Genomic DNA, 14,712 nt, shown 5'->3' with positions numbered 1-14,712 from the left:
TAAATTTCCTTAATATTTACAGTTTTTACTTGACTTTTTTTTTTTGTTCTCTGATTTTCACAGGGTTTTTTTTTTTTTTTTTTTTTTTTTTTTTTTTTTTTCATGTTTACAGTTTCAATTAGAACCAGGACAAAATCATCTGATAAAAGGTATCTATGGAAGGTTTAAATTACCATCTTCAAAGAGTACATTGTGGCCTTGTGTGACTTTTATACAGTCACCATTTAAAAGGTGGGCTCCAAGTTGTATTTATATCGAGCCCAAATTCAAAAGAGTGAGTTTTGTTATTATTATACAATACTCTTGTAACTTTGATCATGAAATAAACAATTTTTAAATATAAACACAACAAGTTCAATTGTAACCATTGTGATCATGAATAATAACAGACATTCATATAAAATATAAATAAAGTTACAAATAACTTTTTGTTAGATATTTTAGTATTCAACCTTAATGATGAATCTAGCTCCAAATAATATATTTCATTATCCTTTAAGTTTGCTTAATCTTATTCAAAACATGATTATAAGATTATATTTTATATGCAATTATACATCATAAATCCTAATTAAGCAATCAGAATAAATTAGTATCAATCCTAATTAAGCAAAGACTACATGGATTTGAGCAAGGGTTTTGAGAATCTTCAAAGTCAAATCGTAAATTTGTTTGAATTTCCAAAATCATATTTTAAATTCTGGATTTCAGGATATGGGGCACCATATGTCTGAGCAACGGTGAGGGCGTACTTTAGTGAAAAATTGTAGCTAGGCGATCAATTTATGGTTTAGTTTTTGAGTTACAAATTGATTGGATCAACATCTTTATTATCAACATATTTTATGCCCATCTAATACGCATTAATGAAGCGTTTGAAGAAGAGCCACAACGAAGAGCCAATTTGAGAATAGAAAAGTTTGTTCGAAGGTTTAAACCAAGGTTTGAAATTCCGGGGAAACCGGACGGAAATCAGTCCGGAAACCGTTTTTTTCAAAGTCCCGGTACCGGAATGTACAAAACCGTTCACTTTCCGTTTTTTTTTTTGGATTCCGGGGAAACCGTTCCGGTTTCCGGGGAAACCGTCCACTTACCGACAGTATTTAGGCAATTTTTACGCATACCGACGGAAACTTACCGGTAAGTGGTCAAATACCGACAATTCTTAAAATCTGATGATATTTAGTGTTCTTCACGAAATTCATCGTTAGTTTTTGATGATTTAGTTCAAATTATTTATTTTATGTTGAATTTGAACTATGAAATTTAGTGGATTGTGTTGAACTTTATCATTTTGGTTTGTACTATTGAACTTTGTCATTTTGGTTTGTACTATTGAACTTTGTGTTTGTAATTTGGTAATGTATTGAAATATTGTACACTATTTTTAATTTTATGAATTTTATCCTACGTACTATGTATGTTTTTTGTATATTTTTTTCTGGATTCCTCTCGGTAAATACGGTATTTGACGGTATTTTTCAACGGTAACGGTAAGTTCAACGGTACCGGTTTCCTTTTGTTTTTTCTTCCACCGGTATTCCTTTACGGTACCAGCGGTTACCAGTAAATTTTAAACCTCGAAACGGTTTAAACGTATGATAACTTTCAGCACAAAACTAAAAAATGTCTTTCTAGTTTTATATTGTGTATTTCAAACCTCGCTCCTTTTCAGCAAAAATAGATAAATAAATAAATAGACAGAATTTAGTCCTCCACTCCACTCCATAAATCAATATCAAATTTTAATCCCTTTGTACAGAATCTTCAGAGAGAAGAAAGGAAAAGAAAAACCATGTAAACAAAGCGCTATGCAATTAAAGAGTAGAAGAGCAATTTTATGTCCGTCTATGAAATTAGAAACATGAAAAATCTGTAAAGGAGAGTAATCACTATTGCAACAATCATTTGGTCTATAATGGAGATTGTCGTTTTCGCATATTTTTCTGCCACGTGGCTTGAGCTTGATGAAATATAAAACTTGAGCTCTAAAGAATGATCGTTGATTTGACGAACTTCTGGGGCAGGAACAAAGATCATTTTCCCTGAAATGCATTTGAATTCTTTCTCGCTCTCTTCCTACAATCATATCGTAGAAATTACATATCAATGTATTAACTATTTTATTGTTGGGAGTAGTATATAAAAAGGCTTTTTATAGTACAAATGGTTCATGAGCTATCATTTTAAAGTAACATTTTAGTCTTTATTACATTGGTTTGACAAAAAGGAGCAAATTTGATATTGAAATAATAGAGTTCAAGAGTAATTACAGTTTTAGTTTGGATACATGTTTGATATGTAAATAATAGAGTTCATTTGCATTCGAAAACTACCCTACAATTAATACACCAAAATATAACCCAAAATTATAACAGCAAATCCAAAAAAAAAAAAAAATCATTCCTTCATCTCTTATTGTAGATGAAAACGTAAATGTAACATTGATATGATGAACGCATCAACGAAAACGATAGAAAATACGAACAATATGACGATTCAAAGCAAACTTTCAAATAAGAAACTGTCAATGTAAATTTGAAGACCTGAATGTAAAATTGATATGATTAATACAATTCATAAATGAAAATAACAATAAGGAAAATTTAAGGGTAATGTGGAAAAATAAATTATTATTGACTAATTAATTAATATCTGGCAAACTTTGGCTATGTATTGAAAACGTTTGTCAAAAGTGGTTTATATTTCTCTTTCATATATTTAAAAGTATAATCCATCCAGCTTTAATAAGGATTAACTTAGTTTAATAAATTATTTGCAAACTATATATCCTTGTGTAGAAACTAAAATAAAAAAGATCATTGGTAAATCTAAATCAATTTTTTTTTTAGAAAAAGATAAATTTTTTATTCTCTACCATTATAATATTGTAATTTTTCAAATTGTTTTAGTTTTTAATATGGTTTAGTCTCAAACAGAAAATGTAAACATAAAGAATGATCATACGTTAAACAGCTTAGATGATAATAACATTACGCAAAGATCATTTTAAAAAAAATAAAATAACATTACGCAAAGATACAAGCCATATATTTGTAGATAACTTAAGGCGTATCTGTGCTATCCCGGCCTAATTTAATTAACATTATCTCTTTTTTTGTGAGGTCTTTTCATATACGTAAATATTTAATGTAATTAACTGTGAATATGACATACTAAAATAAAAAGAAAAAAACTTATTTCTGCTAAAATTAAACAACGGAATCAAGATTTCTACGATGAACATAAGTCATCCAATAAATGTTTTTAGTCAAAACGTTTATTAATTAAGAACTATTTTTTTTAAAGTGCCACGCCTAATTTTCTTTACAACAAAGCCCTACTTCAAGCTCATTGATACTATTAAAATCATCAAATGAGGTCTAACATACTAACTAATACCTTGATAAATAAGGGAATAAAAGATGAGGACGTTAAATAATAATAATAATAATAATAATAATACCTCGATTTGTTTCCCAATGGTAACAACTAAAGTCTCTGGCCCAGCGTCAAAAGAGAAATGATCTTCCTCTGATTGAACATAAATTTGGCACCTCTCAAATGGGATGTGTAAACTCAAACAATTCATATCATCGTTTAGAGGCAATTGGTTTCTCTCTATCGAGCTCTTCTTGTGATTGAATCTGTGTAAGCTAAGAACACATTCACTTCCTTCGAGATTCAATCTCGTCTTCTTATCAGAATGGTCTCCCACATTTTCAAGTAATACATCCCTAACTTTCTCTGCAATTGCTTTTAATTTACTCGCCAAGTTCTTTATGTTTTCACTGCAGGCAATGATATAATATGAATGTAAAAAACGGTATAAAACGAAGAAAGTTTATTAGAAGTTCTAACGTTTTAGATTTTGATCATGAATGTAACCCCAAAGTATCTAAGTTCCATGTTGATTACAATTAAGGTTTATTTTACGGCAAGTAATCTTTGGACAATTATACATGTTCTAAAATTTATTTTTACAGCAGCTAATAAAAGCCTTTTGGTTAACAAAAAATTAATTATGAATAAAAAATATCCATCGGGATATGAAAAATAAAATAAAATAAAAACTAGAAAGCTATAAAAAATCACAAAACGAGCGACTGAAAAATTGTTGTATGCAATAAAAATGATATCAAGCAAATTCCATCAAAGAATTGAATGAAAAAATAAAAGACGTATAGGCGATAGCAATGAACTCATTATTGAGAATACACAAGAAATTGATAATACACTAGATGTTAATGAATATCAAGAAATCAATGATGATTTGAGTTGTATTTACCATTTGGAGAGATGGAAATGGATAACAAGTTTAAAAAAATTAGTAAATAGAAAGAAGTCCAATACAAGAAAGTAATATAGATCTGCCAAATCTATACACTTCGCAATTTCTCTGTAAGAAATTTATCAAATGGAGAGACATGTGATGGGAAACGATTGATTTATTATAAATATTAAGACAAAGTATATTATTTTTGTTGCAAATTATTTGGTGTTAAAAAATGTGTGAGTCAACTAGGAAATATCTAGCAATATATGAATTGGAGGAGTTTGGAATTTTTTTTCTAGGTATGACTATTTGGTATGATATTTTGTTTGTTGTCAATTCGGTTAGCAAAAACTTTCAAAGTGAAGACATCTATATTGACGGTGTTATAGATCAACTAAAAGGCCTTGTTTCTTACTTTGAAAATTATTGTAAAAATGAATGTGTATTTGCTATATATGATATCTACGAAACAAACTAAAAATGAGATGGTGATAGATCCTAAATTTCGTAATAAATTCTCTTAGAACTAGACTTGAACAAATCAAAGTATTTGAAAATCTATTTGATTTTTGTTCAACCTTAAAAAACTATAGTTATTAGATGAAGGTACTTGGCAAAAATGTTGTTCAGATTTTAAATGTTTAATAAGGTATAATAGAAATTATGATATAGATGGTTAGGATTTATTTTCTGAATTATGATAGTAAATTGATAAAAAAAAAAAATAAATAAATAAAAAACACCTAATATCATAATGTTGATTTTTCATGTTCTCGTTCTTTTCGCAAAAGAATTTTTTCCTAGTGAAAGTTGATAAAATCTTATTTAATGTCATCTGTGTACCAAGATAGACTCAGCAGACTCACTATTAAAAATGAGTTATTAGAGCATCTTTAATGGTTGCTCTTGAGGACTTGCTAGTAAATTTTATAAAGTTAAAATAAGTAGCTTCACCATTGTTTAACTATTTAGCTATTTGCTTCTTAGAGAAAATTGGCTCTATATAGCTAATTAACTCTAGAAAATTTAGTGAGCCCAAATGAAAATTTATTAGATTGATATTGGACGATGTTGCTTAAATGCATGTAACTTTGAAATCTTTGGTGGCAAGCGAAACCAAAATGGTGTTGCCACCATTAAAGATTCTCTTAGATAAACTTGAATATAAAGATCTAATTATTGAATATGCATCTTTAAAAACAAGAAAATTAAAAATTTTGTATAATTTTTTTGCTTTATTTTTTTTTCTAATTTGATTTTTTTAAAATCAAATTAAGTTGCGTTGTAAGTTTATGTTTAATATTTTGTTTAATAATTATTATTTTGTAATTTTCATTTTTTTAATTAATCACCATTTTCATACAGATGATTTCATAATGTACTTGTAAGGAAAAATTAGTATTCCGTGCTGATAGTGTTTTTTTTTTTTTTTTTTCCTGAATTCCGTGCTGATAGTTGAACATGTTATATAGTACACACACCCAAAAAAAAAAAAAAAAAAAAAAAAAAAAAAAAAAATCAAGCAAAGAATTTGGGAGTCTTACCTCGGATACTCATGATTCCGAATTTGTTGTGAACTAATAATCCAACAATTTGTATCTCCCAATCCAACATCTCCACCACACTCGCCGATCACCAATCTCAGCTCCTCCGCCGAAACGCCGTGACCAGCGACCAAGAAAACCCCAAACTCCCTCGCTGATGTGGCAGCCCGGGCGTCGAGCGCCACCGAGCGAAGGTCCACGACTGCGGGGGAGCTCTGGCGGGCCCCGGGGAGGGACAGGGCTGGGACACGTGTCGAGCGCTCGAGGAATCGCGCGAAGGGCTCGTTGGAAGCCGAGCGCGTGCCTCTCCCCGTCGGGATCGGAGACGGCGGAGCCGGGTCTGGGTCGGGTATCAGATGCTTCTTCCCACGCCACGTCATCACGGTGTTCGTATGAGAGAGAGATGATAATGTGATGATGAAGAAGAAGAATGTGAGAGATCGGTGTGGTTGGGTGTAATGTTATGTGGCGGGACATAGTCACAAAAAAAAAAAAAAAGCATTCATGCCACCACGTCTATGCGTAGTCGCTACGCTAACACTTATAAAACCTATGATTTCTTTTTAAAAAAATAATGTTTCCTTTTTCTTGTATCATATAATACACAATCAATGACATTAAAGATTAAAATTTTAAGTACAATTTATATTAAAAAAAAAAAATTTAGCTTTTTTTTTTCTTAAATATAATTATAATAAACCATCATCCTCTATCTATAAGTTATATATCTCACATTGTATTTGACAGAGTTAGAGATGTAAAATTTGGGGATTAATGTGTATAATTAAAGGAGTGAGCAAATTATAAATTTATAAGATAAAAAAAATTGGCACAAGTCGGAAGTTGTGCAAGCGTGGATCGGTTGTCGAGAATGGTGAATCATAAGTCGGTGGCGACGCAGCGGTGTTGGTCATCTCTGACAACGGTGCAATGTGTACTTTTTTGTCTCCGGAGTCGCGCATAAAATCAAATTCGAGGGTTTTGGATTGTCCGACGATTTGACGTGAGCAAAATTACTGGGTCGTTGGATTTCTCTTCGACACCGAGTCTTTGTCTTTCACATTCATTATACTTCGTAGTCTTGAAGGTGTTGTCATCCCGTTTCAGTTTTTTTTTTCTTTTTAATTAATTGATTATGCTTGCCAACACTTTATTTATTCAATTATGGATTAGAGACGGATTAACTCTATTAGATTTTTATCTATATATTGCTAATTCTTTGTAGTCAACGGACCAAGGTTGCATTAATTCCATCAACCAATGTAAGTAGGAAACAACATATAGTTTTCAACTTGTTGTGCCTAAATTAAGCGAACACTTATACTTAGTGTTAGATTCGATTCGGCGTAGATTTGCGATATATCTTTTAATAAAAAAAAATTATGAATGTATCTAAAAATGTTCTACCCGTATTTTAATAGAGTGCTCCCAGCAATTGTTTTAAGAAAACAGAAACAATAGAAGCTAAAAATAATAAAAAAACAAAAAAAAAACAACAAAATAACTAACATCCTTTAAAAAAGAGTTCAAAGAGGTCAAGGCCGTCTTCGGTAGCATAAGATATGTGACACCCATATATACTCATTTAAGCTCGCCGGTGAGTTTGTGTTTTTCGGGACTATTGGCGGTGGTGAACAACCCAGTTTTGACCTAAGATTGTCACCAAGCCTTATTCTACTTTCGGAGCAAAATCAAATTGTTAATAAACATTTTGGGTTAAATAAATTATCAATATATTAATACAATTTAAGATTTATTTGTTAATACATTTTAATAAATAAAAAAAAATCAACCCTGATTATAAGCATTTCGGCAAACTAATGATAAAAAGATAAAAAAAAATTCATGATATCGTGAACAATAATGATTTGACAAGAAACCGATCTGGTTAGAGTGGACATTTACTAAAAAAATGGCATTCTAGTTTGAATGGAATATAAAAATTGGTAGTTGACTCTAACTGATACATAAATATACTGATATATCGTTAGGTGTTTGAATAATGTATCCGAATTATTGATACAAAATATACGTGATTGTCTATGATGGTATAAGAAATTTAAAAATGAATAATAATTAGAAAGATGGGGCCAAAGGTCCCACAGCCGTAGGAAAAATAATGTTGTTAAATATGCATCCGAGTTAGTGAACTATGGTGATTGTATTTTAGATTACTATTATTTTATTGCTGCAATTTTAAGATTAGAGATTATTCCAAAATGAAATTATGTTTACTTGGATAAATATGTCACACGTAGCGATGCGACAACGTGTAGTAAAATGTTCACGATGCAATAGATGAAAAATTAAACAATGCGTAAAAGTAGAGATACATGAAATTGTTAACTCAGTACGATACAATGTCGACCTGCAAATAGACCTGAAATTTATTCTTCTTCGGGCCATCTTTGGCACTAATGAACAGTCTTATCCCGACTCTTATCGTTACATCACTGATTGTTGCATATTTTTTTAAGATAGCTTATCAGGTAGAAAATCAAGAAACAAAGTACATTTGACTTCAAGCAAACTTGTGTGGATTAGACAACATCGTCGTCAATCTCAAGCTTCTATTTCTTCATCGGCCACATCGCATTCAACATGGTCTTTCATGGGCAGTCAAACACATAAAGATTGACTGCCAGTTCGTTCGAGAAAAATAAACCCGTTGTTTGGTCGAAACTAGTATTATTATATACAAGTAATATTTGAATCAATCATATTCTTTTAGTTCCCAAAAAAAAAAAAAAGAAAAAAAAAACCCAATAGAGTTTTATTCTCTTCTTCTATCTGCTCCGAGTTTCAAATAAAACCTTGGTTCAAAAACGGCCAAACTAGTCAAGCTCTCTATAAGCATCGTAGCTCTGCGCTTCAAAACCGCCACTCTTCTCCGTGTGTCATATTGCTGCTTTAGCGTTCCCATATGCGCACGAAAATACCTGCAACACGAAACGAATATAAAAAAGAGAGATTTTGCCACATCAGAGAGAGAGAGAGAGAGAGAGAGAGAGAGAGAACCTGCAACGTGGGACATTGCATGCTAATTTCAGGCAAGAGCGGGCGTGAAGTTGGAAGAAATACAACATCCTCATGCAGAGAACACAGCCTCCAGAGGCATGTGTTGGGCATTGGACTCCGTGACGGAAAAGTCCCTTCACTTTCCAGCAATTGCGGGTCTCGCATTGAGCAATCCGACACAACGATGTGTGCTCCAAAAGATCGAGCATTTCCCTCAGCTGCGACGTTGAACCACATTTTTAGCACGTTTAACATATATATATATATAGAGAGAGAGAGAGAGAGAGAGAGAGAGAGAGAGAGAGAGAGATAGAGAGAGACGCACTTCGGTGACCGATATCAATGAATTCGAAGATTTCAACAATGAAAAAAACACACAAGATAAACAGGCAAGTAATAATATAAAAAAAATTGCATACCTGGAGTTTATTTTATTTTTCAAATTATGAGGAATTTTTTTTCATAAAGAAAAAACAACATAAACACCGTGAGATCTATTTTCTTTCATTTCAAATTCACCTGTCACAAGAGGGAAGAACTCTTTTTCTTTTTCTTTTCTTCCTAAAATGAGAAGATTAATAGTATTTCCTAAAATGCAAGGACACACCACGGGTCGAGAAGTTACATTTTATTCATAACGTCAATTAAACAAGTCATTAGATTTATGTCTTGCTTTTAATTATAAATACCTACTTATCAACAGGTCTTTAATGGAAAAACATCTTTCAGCTAATAATCTAGATAAAGATCACGACTTCATTAACAATATTATACACAAGCAGAAGCAGAAAATCATCTGAGAATAAACCATACGAATCAAAACCCACAAGTAAACGCACCTGCTGAACTCGAATTTGGCTGGCCTCTCGAGTTTGTTCACCGTAATTATCCACGATCGGTTGATTTGTCAGCTCGTGGGGATGCTCAACGTTCCAGTCTTTCTGATAACAAGCGTTGCATAAAGCGTATTCAGGGCAGTCGTCACAACGCCATCCTTGGCCAGCTTTAATTTCCCGATAGCAACCAAAGCAACTCGTCACAAACGCGGGAGGTGAAGGATTGTGAAGATGGTAAAGGATCATCATCGACGAGTATTTAGCTCGCCTAAGGGTATCGAACTGATAGTGATTCCCCTGGCAAAGACACAAAAATGCCAGTCTGGTTTCGAAGAATTCGCTATCAATAATCCTGTCTTCGTCCTTTGTGTCAGCTGGCACGTCATTAATTTCCACCTATAGAACATGTTTTTTGAATTTATGATACCGGACTTTTTTTAATTATTATTTAAAATTGTGTAACGGGTGCAAAAAGCGTACTCGATGAAATATGTGTTCATCGCTCTGATTGACAGGGTGTTTTTCTCCTCCTTCACGTTTCAGCTCTGTTTCATAGCACCTGCCATCAGACGTAGCACTGTTTTATCAGCAGAACAAAGCACTAAAGGAATCGAAGCGCAATATATGTGAGAGGTACATAATTCTATTCAGCTAGAGATCAAACTGCTATCCATAGAACTGTTTATACAAATTGAAATTTTGTAGTGACAGCGTTACGTGTTAAGTATCTATGGTTATTAGTTAGGAAAATTAGAAGTTTTCAATTATGTCATTAGGGTTTTTAATCATGCAATTAGGTTTTTAAATTATGCTTTTTATTATTCCGAATTTAGACTAATTAATTGGGGTTTACTTATGTAACTAGGTATACGGTTTAGGCCTGCCCAATTAGGTTGTAATCTTCTCTCTATTTAAGAGACCCTAAATTAATGAGAAAGGGAGTCAATAATCAATCACCAAAAGTTTAGTCTCTCTTAGAAGAAGGGAGACTAAGCTTGGTGAAAGATTGGCAAAAGCTCCCGTTTCGAGATCGAATCCCGGGACGTATCAGACAGCTGTGTAATAGATTAAATAAATTGGAAAATATATTTGCATTGGCCTGATGTTAGCACAGACCAAGATATATCACATTGGAAAAGAATTAAAAAAAAATGGAAAATACTCGAGCTAGCTGAAACTCATACAAACTAGTGGATGAGTCTTACATATCACAAAGCTGAAAATTCGGGCAATGGTCGCAAACCCAACGATTTCCAGTCACCATAAGAGTACAGCAGTGACTACATGAATGTTGCAGATGAACCATTATAAAATCCTCCTTCATGGGGCCGATGATTTCACCGAGCTGTGTACAAGAAGAACCAAGCAATTATTAACACACGGGTTCAACAAAAAAAAAAAAAAAAATCACAAGCTAGAGTACGATGGAGAGAGAAAATTTTACCCCTTGCATCAGTAGATCATCTGAGCTTTCCAGAGGACGACCAGATTGACTAGATCGTCTCTTATTCTGGTAAATTAAATCCTCCGCGGCACCAGGAAAATAGTCGTGATCAAAATACGGCAACCTAGAAGCCGTAATTTTGGCATTGCATTCAAGAGCAGACACGAAGAACTGATCATATAGATTGGTGAGACCGACCACAATGTTCTCCTTTGTCGCTTTTCCAAGCATTGTCAAGTACCTTTGATTAAAGTAAACACAACACCAGAGTTTAAATTGAAAATAAGTGCATGCCCTAACATTAATTGAAGATCGTCTCCGAAACGTTAGACTTACCAGTTACGAAACTCATCAGATTTTGGTGTGTCCTGAATTCCCGGGGGACGGTAAAATATATCATCTTCGCCCGCGGACGCACGAGACGCCCATATTGAACAGCTCGTAAAACCCCGCTTCTTGCAATATTCAAGATACCCAATCTGGAAAATATGTTATGACCATGAGTTCCAGCAGAAAATTCAGATTACGCTGATATTTACGAGCAACATAATCACTTACCAAGATTTCGTGATAAACAAACGTACTAAGATCCTCTCCCGCTACAGTCTTGATTTCAGGCCTGAAATAAGGGACAAAGTCCATATGTGCAAGATAAACACGGCGCTGGTTCGGAAATTGAGCTTCCGATCCGAACTCTTGAACGTACATCCCAAAATGAAATACTTCTACACCTTCAATCTTCTGAGACACCAATATGACCTAGATTTTTTTTTTTTAACAGGTTAAGAGTTACCAATAACATTAAAGTATTCAAGATCAACAAAATTATAATAAATTCTCTCCGAACCTTAGATTTATAAGGGAAATCAGTCGGATAATTTTCACCCTGAAATATTTCCAGAAATCTCTGCTTCACTTCCAATCTTTTGTCAGCCGATGAAACAACTCTTATTACAAGCTCTTCTGCTCCAGGAACCTGATATAAGTAATTGAAAGAAAGAAAGAAAGAAAGAAAAAATTGATGAGCCTTAAAATCTGCATATACGCGTAAATTACGACGAAGTACCTGATCGGGGCTTTTTCCTTGCGCTTTTGCCCTCTCCAGTCTCTCAAGCCTCAGACTCTCAAACAATCTTTTTTCCAAGAAGTCACTGAGGACAGTTCTTGGCAAATCCTCAGCGCCAAGAACAGCCCTCTGTGGCAAAGGCTCGTTTACCTGGCAATTTCGACACCTATATCGAACTTTTTCATCCTTGGGAACCCGACAATTAAACAAAGCACAGATTTGGTGTTGCCGATCTTTACATTTGCCACACTGGATCCACTGAAACACACATTCGAGGTCAGAAACAAAACATAAAAACAAAAAAAACTACATTTCCCCAAAAAAAAAAATTGAAAAAAAAATACACACCCATTCCTCAAACTCCTCGCCATTGTTCTTCTTATATAGCCCGTCTTTAGGAATGATAAGGCCATCGAAACTAATGGTATCATCGCAAGCCTCTTCGTAACACGAAACGCAAAAGTAGTGACGTGCATCACCAGAGCCCATGGAATAGTACTTATCATTCCGTTTGATATTTCCACCGCAAGGAGAGCAATAAATTGGTGGGGGTTCAAAGGTCAGCTTTTGTTCTCCACACAATGTGCAAACAGTCTTGCTCTTTGAATCCTTCATAGCTTTTGATTTTTTTTTTTCCTCTGAGAAAAGATCAATTTTATGGTAAATACAAGAAAAAGAATGCCATGATCGTGAAAGCAAGTAATACAGTGATGATATAGTAACGGAGCTTCAAGACTGGTCTGAGTACGAAAGTATGAACCCCAATCGCACGCGAAATACAAGAATTTTAGGTTTGAATCAAGAAATTCAAATTGCTTGGAGAGAATTAAGATGTACAGACCTTTGTGCAATTCGAAAGAGTCAGCCGAAACCGAAATGCTGAAGAGCGATATATGTGCGTTCATCCATATATTTATAGGTACTAGGAAGCCATACTGCATGTGCCTAAAAAATTGTGAGCTTTGATTAAAAAAAAAATTGTGGGCCATAGGAAAAAAAATGAAAACTATACAAGATAAGATGGAAAATTACGGGTGCAACATTTTTAAAATAACGGTTATTTTAGCGTTTTTCAAATGGAAATAATTATATTTTATAAATAAAATTGTAATAATAAATAGTAAACAAAGTTTTTTGAAATTTTTTTAATTATTTACAACTTATAACATGTTATTTTATAGTAAGTATTAAATGACATTATTCTTACGGTAATATACTAATATACAAAAAAACAGCTGCCGGAAACAATTATACCCAGGCCCGGCCTTAATAGTAGGCGACTTAAGCCACCGTTTAAGGCCTCAATTTTTTGAAAAATAATAAGTCCAAAGAAGGCCCATTTTGAAAAGCAGCATGTCCATGCTTTGACTGCTCTCCCTCTCTCTCTCTCTATGTGTGCGTACCCTCTTGGCCTCTTCTTTCTCTGATAATTTTTGTTTTGTTTTTTTACTGCTCTCTCTCTCTCTCTTATTTACTACTCTCGCTCTCTCTCTCAAGCATCTTTCCTTTCTTATAATAAAAAAAAATACATCTTTTCTTCCCATAAAAGAACCACTTTTGTTTTGTTGTATGTGCTCCAATTTTTTTTATTTATTTAATTGTGCCTTATATTTACTCAGTTTTTTTTATTAGAACAAAGTTCTTTTTTTTTGTCAATTAACAAACTTTCTAAATTTCTATTCTTCCATTCCAACGTGTGAATGCTATTTTCTTTTATATAAAAACTAAGGCTTGTATATCCTATGCTTTTTTTTTTGTGTATATGAAAATTGAGATTTGTATCCTATTATTATTCCATATTGTTTGATCCTACCATTTATATAGCCAATATCCTTATTCTTTAATATTCACGTCACAAGTTTTATAACATTCAACTTTTTTTTTAATAATTGCTATTATTTATTTATTATAATGAGTTTAACTGTTTAATAAAACAATGCACTAATAGTCTATTTTTTAATCTTTATTTAGTGTTTTAATGGTTAAAATGTAATTTGATTAGTTTCTTATATAATATAATAAGATATTTTAATTTGAAAATATGTTTAACGGTTTAGGTGTTAAATAATAATGAATGGACTAAAATGTTACGAAATCAATATATTATAGACCAAAACTATGCCCAAAAAAAATTTGTAACCAAAATGCTACAATGAGGTAAAATTGTGGACTATTTGCTTGAAGAAAATTAAGGCCTAATTATTGATTTTCGCTTAAGGCCTCACTATGTCTAGGGCCGGCCCTGATTATACCGTAAATAAGATTCCCAAATAAGAAATTGGTATAACGCCCTCAAATTAGGCACAAGATTCTTTAAATATGTTTGAAATCAGTCTTTGAATTCAAGAACTACATATTTAGATAAAAAAAAATGTTGTTAAATTAAAGTTAAATTTGATTTCTTTCATTAATATATAAAATATCTGAAGATGCTCATAGGCTCGCAAATATTTTCGTCCTTCTATGTAATATGTTGAAAATGAAGTAATTTGCTGACAAAAGACAAATGCCTAAAATAAGGGCATTAT

General features: G+C 32.7%; 2 protein-coding genes across 2 annotated transcripts; both read right to left on the bottom strand.

Moving 5' to 3' along the window:
• Positions 1-1,724: 1,724 nt before the first annotated feature.
• Positions 1,725-6,328, bottom strand: LOC149405323 (2-oxoglutarate (2OG) and Fe(II)-dependent oxygenase superfamily protein). Its single transcript, XM_089606709.1, has 3 exons — positions 5,821-6,328; positions 3,467-3,791; positions 1,725-2,079 (listed from the first exon to the last, which is right to left on the bottom strand). Exons 1-3 carry the CDS (start codon positions 6,198-6,200, stop codon positions 1,849-1,851), a joined length of 936 nt encoding a protein of 311 aa, XP_089462835.1. The 5' UTR covers positions 6,201-6,328; the 3' UTR covers positions 1,725-1,848.
• Positions 6,329-8,224: 1,896 nt separating this feature from the next.
• On the bottom strand, positions 8,225-13,041 carry LOC149405322 (histone acetyltransferase HAC1-like). Its single transcript, XM_089607066.1, has 12 exons — positions 13,026-13,041; positions 12,533-12,822; positions 12,185-12,442; positions 11,966-12,094; positions 11,677-11,877; positions 11,455-11,597; positions 11,119-11,359; positions 10,880-11,019; positions 10,155-10,233; positions 9,678-10,070; positions 8,839-9,056; positions 8,225-8,759 (listed from the first exon to the last, which is right to left on the bottom strand). Exons 2-12 carry the CDS (start codon positions 12,797-12,799, stop codon positions 8,594-8,596), a joined length of 2,235 nt encoding a protein of 744 aa, XP_089463192.1. The 5' UTR covers positions 12,800-12,822; positions 13,026-13,041; the 3' UTR covers positions 8,225-8,593.
• Between the last annotated feature and the right edge of the window lie 1,671 nt (positions 13,042-14,712).

This window comes from Urtica dioica, chromosome 2, assembly GCF_054948205.1.
Source record: "Urtica dioica subsp. dioica isolate 48M chromosome 2, U.dioica_male_clone48M_v1_H2, whole genome shotgun sequence".
Lineage (NCBI taxonomy): Eukaryota > Viridiplantae > Streptophyta > Magnoliopsida > Rosales > Urticaceae > Urtica > Urtica dioica.
This window is presented reverse-complemented; position numbering and strand designations above follow the sequence as displayed.